We start from the raw sequence: 15,194 nt of genomic DNA, 5'->3' as shown, positions 1-15,194 counted from the left end.
GAGGAGGAGGAGGAGGAGGAGGAGGCGGAGGAGGAGGCGGAGGAGGAGGCGGAGGAGGAGGCGGAGGAGGAGGCGGAGGAGAAAGAGGAGGAGGAGCTGTCACACGCCATAGGCCTTAGGTGTGAACGTCAACGTTATTTGCAAACGTGATATTGACATTAAACTGTAAAAAGTGTTCCATGCAGTAATATTTGAAGTAGTAATTTACATTTTGCATGTACTTTTTCTTTGATGAGAATAGCAATTTTTCAAGCTTTTAACAATAACTGTGTGTCAACAGTTTGGGAGTTTGTTTACAAAGTAGAGATTTTTTAATCACAAATGTCTTTACTTTCAGGCAAATAAGCAGCTAAAATTAAAGGCGACAAAAAAAGTCCTCTCAAACCTGTAATCAACTCGGTGTCTTAATTAATCTACTTCCTCGACTGCGTACTTCTGGGACTTCCGCAGGTGGTTTGGTGTACCTGGAGAAAACAGCCCGCATTTGCAGCGTGGTTTATATCCCATAATCAGAGCCGTCTGTGAATAATGTCCTAAAGTGATGCTGCGTTTAGGATTTCTCCTGCGCTTCAACATCAATTTCCTGTTGGCCGTTGCCTTATTCTGGACAACATAGGGAACAGGAAATTGAAGTGGTTGAAGCCAGGGCAGAATGAGAGGAGTTCCTAATGAACATAAAAACCTCAGAATCACACAGCAGAGTGATACCTGAAGTGACTGGTGTTGGAGAGTGAAACGGGTGAATTTGTCTTCTCAGCATCCTCGCAGCCATGACTCAGACTCTGATGTGCGATTACTGGAACACTTGAGGGGAAAATATATTATTCATTCCAAAATTTGCTGTTGCTTTAGACGCGTTTATCTTCCCACAGTGCACTTAAAATCCACCGGCACATTTCTTCACAGGCCGTTGTTAGAGAACCACCAGCAGAAGAGGCTCTGATGGTGGAAACAAGTCGGGGCAAAAAAAAACAAACAAAAAAAAATACACCATTTTAACACAGCCACCAATTACGGGGAAGTACGAGAGCGTCCTAACGGCTCTCCAGTTAGTAATGCTGAAGCTAGTATCACTTCTGCATGTATTATGCATACATGCAAATGGTATATACGTATGCATAATATAGTGGTTTAATAAAGCACAGCAGGACGTTTGGGAATGGGCTGAAACTTGGTTTACATTGTTTGTTTGTTTTTTTTGTGGGGGGGGGGCGACTGAATGGCTCTCTACAGGAACAAAAGCTGATAAATGCCTGAAAAAAAAAAAAAAGATGTAAAAGTGTACAGACAGCGGTGTTTTCAGACAGGGTTATTTGTTTGATATCTGATACATATGAAGGAATAAAAAAAGTGATTTTGATTTGAACCGTTTATTCAGATATAAAGCAGGCACATGGATACAACGTGTGCACTGAAATAGCCAGCTCTAAACAACAAACCAACCCACGGCAAAGTAGTTTGATATCACTCCAGAATCAAATCCTATCTCTGAATACAGCAAGACGATGAGAAAAAAATAATAATAATAAAAAAAATACTAATCACTCTCTCATCATTCAGATCTGCAGTTATAAAAATATCCACCTATCAAACAACCTCTCTCTCTCTCTCTCTCTCTGCTTCACTTCTCAGATGTCAAGGCAGCCAAACAAAGAGTCCGAAGCAGCAGGATTTCAAAGCCGCTCCTCACACCACTGCACCACTATGCAGCAGAATGCTGACAAAACAAGCTGCAGGGAGCGACCGTCCTACAGTCATTACCTGAAGTCAAAGCAAGATAAATCTTTTTTTCCCTGTTTCACTTCTAAACTTCCTGCCCTTTCAACTTCTCTGTGGGTTTTTTCTTTCTTTCTTTCTTTCTTAACCTCAAACCTTCTCAGATTGTGCAGTACACACCAAAACCTGTTAGTGTTTGACATTAAATAAGAAAAAAAAACAAAAAAAACACACAAACAAGGAGACTCTTCAGAGTCAGATCCGTCCCAGCTCCCTGCTCACCTTGGAGCTGAAGAGAAAAACATATTGATCCCTTGATTTGGACACGTTCTCAGGAAATGGAAGTGATTGGTCTCATTGACATTTAATGAAGCTTTCTGTGCCAACAGTGACGACGCGTTAGTCTATGGCTCTTCAGATGAAAACCAACTTCAACGAGTCCACCTGCTGGCCGTACAGTAAGCGTCAGGCAGAAAACAATCTGACACCTTTGGTTTGCTGCATTGTATTAACATTTTAAACACAAATAATTTGAGATGCTTAAGTTATTAGGAAAAAAAAAACAAACAAAAAAAACATTTAATCAGTACTTTTTCAGAAATATAAACCACAAGTGGAACTGCTCTAAAAATAGGATTTTAAGTCAGTTTACTCTCATTTAAGTCTTTATAGTGACAAAAATATCTATATAAAGTAAAAAATATGAAGTATTTTGACTTTGGCTCTTTAAAGTGTGACCAAAGTTGGTTTTTAGTTAGAGTTTTTCTTTTTTGAAAAAAAAAAAAGCAGTTTAGATTTTTGCATAGATGACGCTCAGACTAAAGTCATTATTTGCCATAATCATGTACCAGTCATTATATTATAGTGTAAATAACCAGCGACCCTACAGCACAACTAAAAAAAAAAAACAAAAATGGTTAAGGATAAGGAACAGTTAAAATCCTCCTGGAATAACATCTTACGTGGAATTTATTTTTCTTTTCCCATCTGCCCCCAAAAACAAAACAAGTATAAAAACAACCGTTGTCCAGTTCACTTTCCTCCAAGTGTATTTTCAGGACAGACAGGACAAAGTCACAGACACATCTGGACTCCGAGCTTTAAAATGTAAGAAATGTAGGAAAATAGTTGGTCAAAAAAAAAAAACAAGGCGTCTATGAAATGATGGAACTAAGACGGCGTTGTTCTATACTATGTTAACTCACTGATACATACATGTGTGTATTTTTATTATTTTTGTTTTTTACTGAATCTAAATACTATCCATGGCTTTGAACTCGCTCAGCGCCTGCACCGGGTTCACGTGCTTCTTGTGCGAAGACCTCTTGACCCGGTTGGTCTGACCGTCGTCGTGCTTCTCTCTCTTGACCAGAGGCTTCTTCTCGGGAGCTTTCATCCTCCATGACACGGCGGGCATGTTGAGGGACTCCATGCCTTTGCTCTTCTGGTACTTGGTGGACGCCACGTAGGAGGCCTTGACCGTGGACACCACGGCGTTCATCAGGTTCTTTGCGGCCTGGATGAGCGACATGGCGCTGTCCAACTGTTAGGGGGAACGAACAGGCGAGAGTAAAACATTAATGGGAAAGAAAAGGAAAGCAAAACAGCTGATTTCATTTTTAAAAAACGTTCATCTTTACGCTTGTAAGTTTCGCAGAGTTCACGTGAAGTTCTCCCTCCGTCCTCATGTCACCCAGCTCAGTACTGAGAGTTATATTATGGTTGAATGATAGTACAGAAAACCTGCAATACTCATAAAGATGAGAAAGCAGTGATTCAGGGAAAAGGTCGCAATAATTCTATCTCTGAGACGTCTGTGACACTAGGGAGTATTTATAAATCGTACCGTACGATTCTGCGGTGGGAGGAAACACTCTGAGCTAATATTTTCTTCACTAATTGCCCTGACAGCTATGTGATCAATTAATGTTAAAAGCACTTGTTAAACATGGGTCTTGTTAAATGTTATCTCAAGGTTAAGAAAACACTTGGGCGACATTAGTTGTTTTTTTCTACTCGGCAGAGAAATCCATTATTTCTGTCGTCTGGTTCGTCGACAAAATATAAGCTGCAAATTAAAGCGCGGGGACAGAATCATTAACGCACGGCAACAGACCAACCGCCGGCACGACTGGGTTCTCAGTGTTTATCCAATAGTATTAAGGAAAGAAATTAGATAATGAGATTTTAGTAGGTTTCCACTGTATTGTGGTTAGCTGGAAATTAAAGGAGCATTGTGGGAATTTAACAAAACAATCCATTACATTCCTGGCTTCTGGTATTAATGAGAGTTAGTCACTGCAACTCGAGTATTATATTAAGTTCAAAGCGTTTGCAAACACTGTCCGGCTGTTGGGCAAAAATAGCTGTAGCAAAAGATTTTTTTGATATTTACCATTTAATTTGCTCAAAATATCATTTCAAATGCTGTGCAATACCGACTTGTTCCTTCAGAGGAAGTCGGAGAAAAACAGAGCAACTGTCTGTACCAACTAGAGCACAGGGCTGTTAACACATTAATGATTAACTAAATAACTAATTCAATCTGACCCATTAAAACGAATGGTGGGATTAGTTTTAAAGTACTCTTTTTTTTTTAAATACTCATCTTTGCAAACAGTGATCAACATGGTCCAAAATGTCTTTTTTTTTTTTTTTATTGGTCCTGCTGACAGTTCTTGATGAACTGGAACAAACAGTGCTCTTGGTTGAAGACTGCAGGGTTTCTCTTTTAGCACAACATCCACTATTTTACCTTCTGTCGTAAATGTTTTGAAGCCTTTTTTTTATTTTTAGTTTCAGTTTTATTGGTACGCTGTTTCTTTTAAAGAAAAAAAAAGGAAAAAAAAAAAACAGCATTACTGCCACAACTTGTGGCCATCTGCAGTTATCGCAACAAATTTAATGACCGGGTTTGATTCAATACACCAATTGAAGGCTTTAGTACTTTTGAGGAACTGTGGGCCCCGTGTTTTTAATGGAAACCATCAGTTCAACTCACCCCTGACACCACCAGCTCTCCTCCCAGGTTCTGGACCTCGGCCTTGACTTTGCTGCAGATGTTGAGCTGGTGACAGTAGAGGGCGATACGCTGCAGGTAGGCGAGCAGATCGTTCTTACAGGTGGAGTCGGGGCACTGTGGGGGGGGGGGACAAACAAACAAAAAAAGGTAGTAAACAGAACGGTTTGTTTAAATATCACCGCTGCGGTGGATTTACTCCTGTTCACTTGTTGGCACAACTCCGTCAGTATTTTTTTTTTGTGTTCCACAGACACTCTGTCAGGATGAGTTGGTACAAGTGCGACAGGTAGACACCCACATGAGGAGCGTGCTTGGAGCAAACAAGACAAAAGCACGCCCACAGCCGCGTGCAATTGTAACTCATCTTCAGCGAGTTAAATGTGCACAAAAATTGTTCAAAACAAATTGAGTTTAGAGGCAAACAATTTCTAAATCAATCAGAAATAAGATGATGTTGTTCAGAGGTTTAGGAACAGCCTTGTTCTTTGGTGAATGTTTAAAAAATGATCAGGTGATAGTAACTATTCCAGGTCCTTTAATTTGATTTTTTCGACTAAAAGAGAGAAGGAAAAAAAAAAGAAAATTGCCAAAAGACCTCTTGGAAAACCAAAACAAAACATTGCAGCAGTAAACAAAAACTAACAACTTCACAAAATCCAATTATTTCTTTTACAGCCAACTTGAAAGTGGGAGTACGTGAACAGACCTACAAATGCATCTCATTTAGATTTGGCAATCTTTTTGAATTATTTAATCTCATTATAATTAAGCCAGGCTACTCTGGAACACTATTTTCAGTCTCTCTTCAACTTTCCTTTAGTGCCTTGCCAGTGCAGTAATTAAGCCACAAAACTTGTTAGTTGTTGCGCTGACATTCAACATGAGATTAAACAGTGACCTGACGCACAACAAAAAGCTACAACAGCAACAACGGGGACGCAGCATGCGGCGTCCCTTTATCTGTGACAGACTCTCTCTGTCACAGATAATCTGGGGCTGGCACATTTCCTGGTCACTCCTGTGAAAAGCACAGGAGTGACCATGAGAGTGAGTGAGTGAGCCCAGAGAAAAGCCCGGCTAAGACAGTGGAGCTGGCTGCTTCTGTGCTGAAGAGTTGCCCTTTTTGATTTTTTGATTCAGAGCGCAGGGAAAAGGTGAAAGGGAGGGGGAAAAGCAGCCAACTTTTAATTGATGGCAACTGTGCAGGAAGTAGCTGGAGAGATTAGTGCTGTAGATCTCAGGTGGGCTGTGTGTTTTTGTACATTAACGGTGTCTAAACTCATCTTCAAAAGAGGGATGAGAATTGATAATTAAAAAAAAAAAACAACTTGTGAGTCAACCTTTCTTCCTCCTATACTCCTACGCTTAAGTTCAAGACTGAAAATAATATTTTTAGGAGGGATACTCTAATACATGTATTTAATTACTAACAGACAAAAGGACGAAGAATAAAAAACATGGAATAGCATCTTTTTCAACTCCTTAATTTCTGGCATTGATGCAGCTACACCAATTATGTAGGTGGCAGTAATAAAAAAAACAAAAACAAAATTGCTTGAAAAGTCATTGCTTGCAAATTGGTCCAAAAAACATATTCTTAATACTGCAAACTTCTGTCCTACAATCTTAGCTACAACTTGGCATACAGCACTACTTTAATGTTTTGCTTTTATTTAATTGAGTCTTTGAATAAAATTGTATTTTAAAAGACCCCAGGAATGAAATAAATTTGATTGGCTTAGTGAAACACTAACACTAAAGTGCTAATGGTGTTCATTAAATTCACAATTTGTGTATTTGAAATAACAGCGGAAGAGGACGAAAAGTTTTGGCGTCAACATTTCGATGCATCTTAAACAGACTCAGACTCGTCATGTGTTGGATTCCGACTACACCAGGATCTCTGGTGGCAGTGAAGAACACTCTTCTGAATGCTGTACAGTCACTCACACACACACAAGCATCCATGCATGAAAGCATTAACACACATTCCAGCCTGCACAACCCTGCACCCTGGTACAGACCACACACTGGAACACTGACACTATCGCTGAATACTGACACAATGGCAGCCATCGGTGTCACATCACTGCACCACACAATAGTCCTACAACACAGAGGAAAAAAAAAAAGCCCACCCAAACAATGACAACAAAAAAATGAACCCATTAAAATGGTCTTTCTTGCTAAGAGCCATACAAATTTATTCCATGTGTTATTCATGAAAATAATTTTTGAATTCATTTTCAGAATTTAAAACAAGAGGTGAAAAGTGTAAAAAAAAATGGAGCTGGGGGTGTGATGATCATACGAAATACTACTGAGAGTGAATGAGTGTAGAGGTGAGGAGAAAAAAAAAGAACCAGATAAAATGAGTAGCTGCAGTAAAGATGAGGATGAAGACTGAGCCAGAGGAAGAACAGTATGGAGAAGTAAATAAGAGGGAAAAATCCAACGGAGGAAATGGGATGCAGACAAGAGGATTCAACTGTCGTTGGACTCAGCGGAGTGGGGTGGGGATGGGGGAGGAGGGGGTGTATATTTATGAATATATATGTGTGTGTGGATGCACACATGCAATCGCAAAATCCTGGGACGACCACGACTGCAGCGCCCATGCTAATGAGGGCTCGGGGAAGTATTCAGACGGCTGAGCGCAGGGCACTGTGAAAGCATCGCTTGTGCTCGTGCTCAGCTCAGCTGCTGGCTTCACTCAGCACTCAGGAAACTCGAGAACGAGAGCTCCGACTGTCACACGTGAATACGCAGGTTCCACAGGAGGAGACATGAGAGGACCTCGCCCCCGTTTGGTCAATACGTTCAATACATATTAAAGCTGGGCGACTGGAGGGCAGGTTGTCTGATCAGCACGAGGTCTGGGCTGCATCACTGCCTGGTTTAACATGGATCACACTTATCACACAGTGGATACGAATGTTAAATATATACATTTAACCAGGTCGGCACGATTAATCAAATTCTGAACACATGCTGTTGTCATCACAATTTCAATATTGACCAAAATAATATTTGGTTAAATGGTTCTATCCACAGTACATGCAATAGTACCATGAAAACAACAGAACCAAACAGAGAAGGCTGGTGTTGTGAATTAACAAGACACAAAAAACAAATACATTTTTAACCATACAAATGTACCCTCCTGCCCCTCAAATACATTTTTAACCATACAAATGTAAGCCCCGCCTCTACTCTCCCACCCTTCTCTGCCTGCTTCTTTTTTTTTTTTTGCACGATGTTTGTTTGACATGTCTCATTTTGCCATATTTACAGTGAACCACCCCAAGAAAGTGGACTACGGACTAAGGAGTCTTACAATTTCTGAAGGTCTTCTCTGGTCTAAAAGAGAAACAATTGGGCCATCAGTCTTCCCTTCTTCCCCTCTCAGGAATTCATTCTCCCTAATAGTGACTTTGACCATTAGAGTCGATCACTGCAATTTTTTTTCCCCCAGGTTTGAGTGCTGCCGTGAAGGTCCCTCAAGTCTGATGATGATGAAGCCTTTTTCCACATGCTGTGTGGCCAGTTATGGACTGGGACGGTTAACCTTGCTTGGTCAGCGGCTACTGAAGAATGGCAGGAGAAGGGACGCTGGAGACTTCATCTCACAACGCCGGTGCCTTTTAAAGGCGAGTTCGTTTTTTTGGAAAAAAAAAAAACAGGAGAAGGGAGCAGAAACGTTGGCCGTTCCTGTGTTGTTGCTGTGTTTTTATCTGCTGCACTGAAGAGCAGTGGGTGGAAAATTAAAGGGAATGAAAATAGTATTTTGTTTCTTGTTGGCCCAAACTGTAGATTCTTCTGAGTAAAAATGACAAATGTTTCAAAACTATATTCAAAGGATGAACAACCATACTACAAAAAAGGCAGGAGTAATGACACAGCAGAGTTTTCAACAAAGGGATGGGACCACGCTAGTTGTTGGCTAATGTCAGCTATATAAATGAAGATCAGAGAGGTCAGGTCCCATCATTGGAAATGCCACGCAGTTCCACTGAATTCTATTAAACGTAGCGGCGACGGAGGCACAGCCAGTGAGCGCCTGATGCCCAGTGCTGACCTTTCAGGACATATTACCCGGAGGAAATTCCATTTTCCAATATTTACTGACACTGCGGCATTCTAATGTGCCACTGCAAAGGACCTGATGGAGAGAGTCACACGCAGCCAACACCAAAGGTGTCCTCCATCACGTTCCTGGAGGAAACAATGCTCTTAATTTAAGTGGGGTCATTTTGCTTTTGCGGCAATTTTGCTTTGCTAAGTAGAAGCAACAGAAAATGTAAACATGGCCAAGCTGGTGTGAAATTATCATTTAACCTCGACGTTTTTGAATTTACACAAATGTGACAAAAACATTTTTTGTTTTTCTTGGGTTTCTTAATTAGTAGCATTGCCTGTAAATCCTGTGATGTTTACCAGTTATGAGAGGTATAAATCAAATTACGTGTAGTGTTTTTAATTAGTTAGTCTGTAATTAAAAAATAAAACTCTAGATGAGCTTCTGTGTTTTAGCTTCATTGCGCTCATATTTACGGGTGAAGAGAAAAAGAAAATCAAAACAATTCATACAGCTGTGAAAAATTGGAGCTGTTCAGTAGAATTAACTATGACCAACGTCACTCGTGTCCAACAACACTTTGGGTCGACACCCCGCCTTTATCTAACGCTGCACCTGAGGACTGCGGCGAGAGTTGCAGGGATGTTGGTGCATTTTTGAGCCTTCTAGGGTAAAGTATTGTGACTGAGATCCATGGCAGGGTTTAAGGGGATACTGGGAACAAAGCACAAGAAAGACTTCCCTGTTCCTTCAGGCAGGAACTGAAGTAGGAGATAAGGCTATGCAGGGGTAGGAAATGATTGATTCCAAGCTGGAATCCCAAGACACTTCAAGATGAATACAATGTCACATGAAAAGTTAAATATATCAAAACACATTTCTTTTTTTAAATATGACAGTGGCAGACAATAAAAGTGAATGTGGAAATGACTAAAGAGTGAAGAAAGAGAGAGCACACCTTAAAAATTTTGTGGGGGGATTTGAATTTATAGATGCTGGGGGGAAAAAAGGGAACGGGTGGAAGAGTTTTGTTGATTCAAGGAATGTTCAAAGACTCAAAAGGGAACGGGTGGAAGAGTTTTGTTAAAGACTCCAGTGTTAATTTTCTTTTTTTTAAAGAAAGTCCTCATCAAGGACCTTTTTTTAAAGAGGTTACAATGATGATGCATTAGTCTACTACAATGTCGAATTAGTGATGGTTTCATCGTAGTGGGGTAGGTGACACCAAGATCAAAATACAGCAAATGCGTGTCCTCTTTTTTCCTCTTCATTATTCATTATAAAAGCCCAATACATTTTTATAAATGAATTCATTTAAATTTTAGGAATATAAAAATACTACATTGTTTCATTTCATTTCTATAATTAAAACCAAACTGAAATGAAAACAGACCAAATCGGACTAAGTTAAAATTCAGTCCAAAGTACAATGGTGTCAAATTAACACTGGATTAAACCAAAAGCTTTTGCACTGGTTTTGTATGTTCCTGTTTTAATTTTGCACTGGTTTTGTATGTTCCTGTTTGGGAGGGGGAGGGGATGACATTAGTGTTAATGTACTGTTAGATTTTAGCTGTCTGTTGTTTGTGGTACTACCCTTGATGGGTAAATGTAAAAACTGCCATGGGCAACCAACGCTAAAGTAGGTGGACCTTTAATGAGGGCTGCATTAGCCAGATCCCCTCTTCTTTTCACGCCGGCTAAAAGGATGCTCCATATTTCTGTAGCACAGACTCGCTCACCCTGAAACTCCACAGTAATACTACGGCACAGGAGCAGACATTTAGTCTGAGTGTGACAGGGGAAAACGGAGCTGGGGGCGAGCCCAGAAAGACCGACTTTAGAGGTAACCACGGGGACCAATTAAATGACGCGCGTCAATTTTTCATGTTCATGCTGCACCTGCCAGTCAGACTCTTCAACGTGCAGCAGTGTTTGTCAACAGATAACTATGTTTCTGCATCATGGTTGTACACACAAACAAACATATATATACATATATATATTTAAATAAATATATATATATATATACACATATATGAGCAGATCAAAACTTTACTGTAAAGAAATTGACTTTCATTTGACCCTCATAGCTTTTTGCTCTACTTTGTACCCGAGTGTCAAAACCTAAAAAAAAAGCCCTTTACAATAAATACTATTTGGCTGGCTGTCTCACCCCTAGTAGTTTTAGATTAAAGAATGCAGTTTATTAAAAAAAAAAAAGAACACACATTGTGGAAATGTCTTTTAATAGAGGTGAGCTTCATTTAGTCGGGCTAAACTGCAGCTGGCTGATAGATGACCCTTGAACTGCTGAGCTGAGAATTTGTGGTTTCTTTGGGTTATTTTGCTTCCCTACTGCAGTGTGTAATTTACAACCCTGTCTGCTTTAAAGCGTCTTGAGCCAGAGCAGGGATTAGATGGTGACCGGCAACAGAGCCCATGGATCTCCATAAATTTCCACTGATTGAATGCAAATTGGAAAAGTACACAATGTATGTCAGTATACATCATGAGAATAAAGCTCGCACAACAAACACATGCGGCAAAACGCACGACAATTCCCTAAATATGCCTGATTTTATGTACATGTATGTTTGTATCTGTACATGTGTTTGGGCGGTGAGCAGGGGACGGACAGGAATTTATGGGCTACATGGTGGCTAACGCATTTGCATTATAAATCTCAATTACATAGCATTATTTGTTTACCAACCCACTTAGACAGAATTCTCATAAGGTAGCCTGCAGAGGCGGGTCATAAATTCTTAATAAACTGCAGTGCAGACCTTTGTACGGCACTGACCTAAATCCTGCAGCTCATCTCGGCACTACACTCTTTTCTTAAAACTTTAATAAGGCTCCATTACACATATTTAACAGTTTTTCAGAAACCTCAAACTAGATCAGGGAACTTGTCAAACCGAATATGTCTGGTGGAAAAAAAAGGGGGGCAAAAACACTTGACACAGGAGATACTGGAGGAGGGGGGCAAAAACACTCCTTGACACAGGAGATACTGGAGGAAAGTGCGGGGTAAGTTGCTGTGCTATCAGCCTGAGACCATCTGCCAATGTGTTTTATACGAGGAATAAACCCTGGAGGCCAAAGGCACAGAGCGCAAGTAATTAATATGCCTAGGTTAATGAGTAGTCCCAGCATCGCCCTCGCTGCTCTGACTGCCAGTGTGTTGTACGTCCTGGTGGCGACTCTCTTAACTGCGGCTGTAGTGTACGGTGCCTTAATAGCAACACGCCATGCCTCTGCTAAATGCCTCTTGCTTTATTAAAGATATGGCCATACATAAACCACTTGGGTAAATAAATATATTTTAAAAAAAACCACCACCTAGCAATTATACTGCTAATTAAAAGGCAAAGTACTCTTAATGGATTCAACTCTCAGGAGGGATGTTCCTCTCTCCGCACAAATGCACTGCCCTCTCTTTCTACCCCGCTTATCTTTCCATCATTTATACTCTTCTTCTACCCTACATCCATCTCTGGAATTTCTCTGGCCGACGTGTTCGGGGTGAGCGCTGCCTGTCCTGCTCGTGTTATGGTCTCTTCTGAGACAGGAAAGCTAAGGGCGACAGCTGGATTGGTTCACGGGCTGGAGGGGTCCTCGTTCTTAGAACAGACTTCTGTTCCAACAGCCAAAACTGGTCATTAATTCAAGCCTCCAGTGTTTTAAAAGTCCCCAAATAGTGTATACACACACACACACACACACAAATGTGTGTATAGGCAGAAAAAGAAGGAGTTAGGATGTAAGAAACAATCAGTGCAGCGTGGCTAACACACACACATATATATGTATATATACACATGTGGGTCAGCAGAGACAACAGCCTAACAGTGGTGTTGCAAACAGTTCCACACCTACACAAACGGACATCTGTTTCCTACTGGGGATTACTGTGTTTTCATTTAGCGCCGAAAATAATAATAATGGTCATGGAAATAAAAGTCACCATCGAGAACGGCTTATTCCCAGTTCAAATGATTCACATGTAATTAGGCCTGAACAGGTAAGAGTGTGTGATGGACACTGGGCTGCAGCATTAAGGATCTCAGGGCACGTTAAATAAAACATCAGACATGCTGATCTCTCTCAGGCCTGGAGCTCATTATACCAGAACTCAAAGAAGAAGATCTATACAGTGAGATAGATGTAGATGTTTCCAGCATGGGCTGATGTACCTGACATCATTTCTTCTACAGAAAGTAGCTCAAATAGCTCAAACCAACCAAACGTTATAAAATATATACTCGATTTTTTGAATTGACAAAATGATGAGCAGTATTTGCCAGCAGCATTAACTTAAAGGCAGCGTTTGCCCGGTATCAAAACTGACATTACACGGCGAACATTTAAAGTCAGCGGGAATCCTGAACCGTCACCGCGTTCTGCAACGAGAAAGCTCAGAGAAGCTCTGATTTCTCTTCCTGTTTGAAGCGTCCCAGCTAAACTCCCGGACAAATCAACAACAAAACCCATACATTTTTCAGACACAAAGGCAATAAGTCTGTGCCTTAAGAGATGGCACATGAATAAGTTGGAGGATAAATCATGCACAGCGTTTCCCTGAGGAGTGGTACAGTGCAAGTATTTAAGTGAAATATGAGGCCATGGATAATTGAATGTGTGTTTCCCGATGTCAAGGACCATGGTCTCTTGGGAATGTGCATGTGGAGAGATGATGGAACGGGGAACTGGGGAGTGGGCTATGTAAGGATAAGAGAGAGAAAGAGGGGGGAGTGTTTGAAAGAAATTGGTAAAGACTGATAAGGGCTATCTCATGAATAACACAAATCAAAGCAGCTGTTAACATCTAACGGGCGTTGCTTTGTAAGCGTTTTACTTGGATTTGCTCCTGGATTTTCTAATGAGAAAATACAGAAAAAAAAAATCATGTTCTCACTTTGTAATGCAGACAAAAGTTAAATATTATTAAAGTTAAATAGTCACTACCTGCTATAGTGGATCTTTAAATTAGATTTTACAGCGCTGCTGACTGACAGCATTTAGAAAACACAAGGAGAAGCTGTCAAAATGCAATTAGTATGAAAGCTTTGCATCTTTAAACTGGGACGACTAGAGCACACAGAAAGGTCGCTTCCCGGTCCGAGAGTAGCCGAGTTCAAGTCCTGCATTTGGATAATGAAAAAGTTAACTTTCAGTCAACGGCGTCAACTTGTGCTCTCTTGTCAAAACATCCATGATTAGTGGATGCTAAATTCAATTCAATTAATCAAGTATACATTTACAAACAGCACAATGATGAAATTCTGGTCATTTAATTAATTGGATATGAGACACTGGAGCAGAATTCATAGAAGAATTAAACTTGTTTTGCATTAGGCAACATCTTGTAAATAAACTAAATAAACTTTTGTCCAGTGAGTCTGTGGGTCAACGTTGTGTCGTGGTGTAAGTTGTATAGGATTATAAAAATACCTTTTTAATAACAGTAAAATTCCATTTTAACTTACATGATCAGCAATGGTGCGACCCAGTTTGTCCATTCTTGATCCAGCCTCTGCAATCTTCTTGGCAGCACTGATGACATCGGATGTGTTCTTCAGAGGTCCTTTACCCCTGGAGAAAAAAAAAAATAAATCAAGAATCAATCACTGTGACGGAACAACAGAGGTCCTTTACCCCTGGAGAAAAAATAAATAAATCAAGGATCAATCACTGTGATGGAACAACTTAGGCCTCTCACTCATGGATCGTTCATTGGTTTGGGAAGGTCTCTTCATTATTAAAAACAACTTAAAAAGAGGTCAAAAGGTCACAAGTCCAGGTGCACAATTGACTAACACAAAAAGAGGTCAAAAGGTCACAAGTCCAGGTGCAAACAATTGACTAACACATGTTTCAAGGTCACAATAAAACATTTACATTTAAACGCTTAACGCCAAGACAACTGACATGGGATTAAAAGGAGAAAAAAAAAAGATTTGCTAAAAATTCAGGGTAAATTTTAAATTAAAATGTGCTTGACATTTAACCAAAACTGGTTACAGCAAAGGTCAATGCTATGACCTGAGTAGTCTGTCGGTAGTTTTTTCCTTCTTTTTCCCCAGTTGGGACTGTTGGACAAAGTTGGCAAAGGCAGAAATTGGACACAAAGCTGCTCTCTTCAGGCTAAAAAACAAGCCATCCAACCCTGAGCAGATGGAATTTTGTGGTCTTGCACAATTCCATTTCCCTCGCTTCTCCTTCCCCTTCCTTTCCTTTCTCCGTTTTTATGACGGTGCTGTTCGAGTCAGGGTCCTGGGCCACGTGTCAGAGCACGTAATAGAAATTGTCTAGGGATAAGTGAGACGTTTGAGACTGAGCCAGAGGAATTACAAGGTTTTCACAGAGCTT

General features: G+C 40.4%; 1 protein-coding gene across 1 annotated transcript in view; it reads right to left on the bottom strand.

Annotated features, from left to right (window-relative positions):
* Positions 1-1,354: 1,354 nt before the first annotated feature.
* ctnna1 (catenin (cadherin-associated protein), alpha 1) overlaps positions 1,355-15,194 on the bottom strand; it is a 55,162-nt gene continuing 41,322 nt past the window's right edge. The window contains exons 16-18 of the mRNA XM_025062933.1: positions 14,312-14,417; positions 4,718-4,852; positions 1,355-3,259 (exon numbers count right to left, since the gene is read on the bottom strand). Coding sequence (XP_024918701.1) covers positions 2,969-3,259; positions 4,718-4,852; positions 14,312-14,417 — 532 coding nt within the window. The 3' untranslated portion in view covers positions 1,355-2,968. The remainder of the gene's footprint in view (positions 3,260-4,717; positions 4,853-14,311; positions 14,418-15,194) is intronic.

This window comes from Cynoglossus semilaevis, chromosome 15, assembly GCF_000523025.1.
Source record: "Cynoglossus semilaevis isolate Cse_v1.0 chromosome 15, Cse_v1.0, whole genome shotgun sequence".
NCBI classification, from domain to species: Eukaryota; Metazoa; Chordata; class Actinopteri; order Pleuronectiformes; family Cynoglossidae; genus Cynoglossus; species Cynoglossus semilaevis.
Note: the sequence above shows the minus strand (reverse complement) of the source record. Positions and strands in the feature narration are given on the sequence as shown.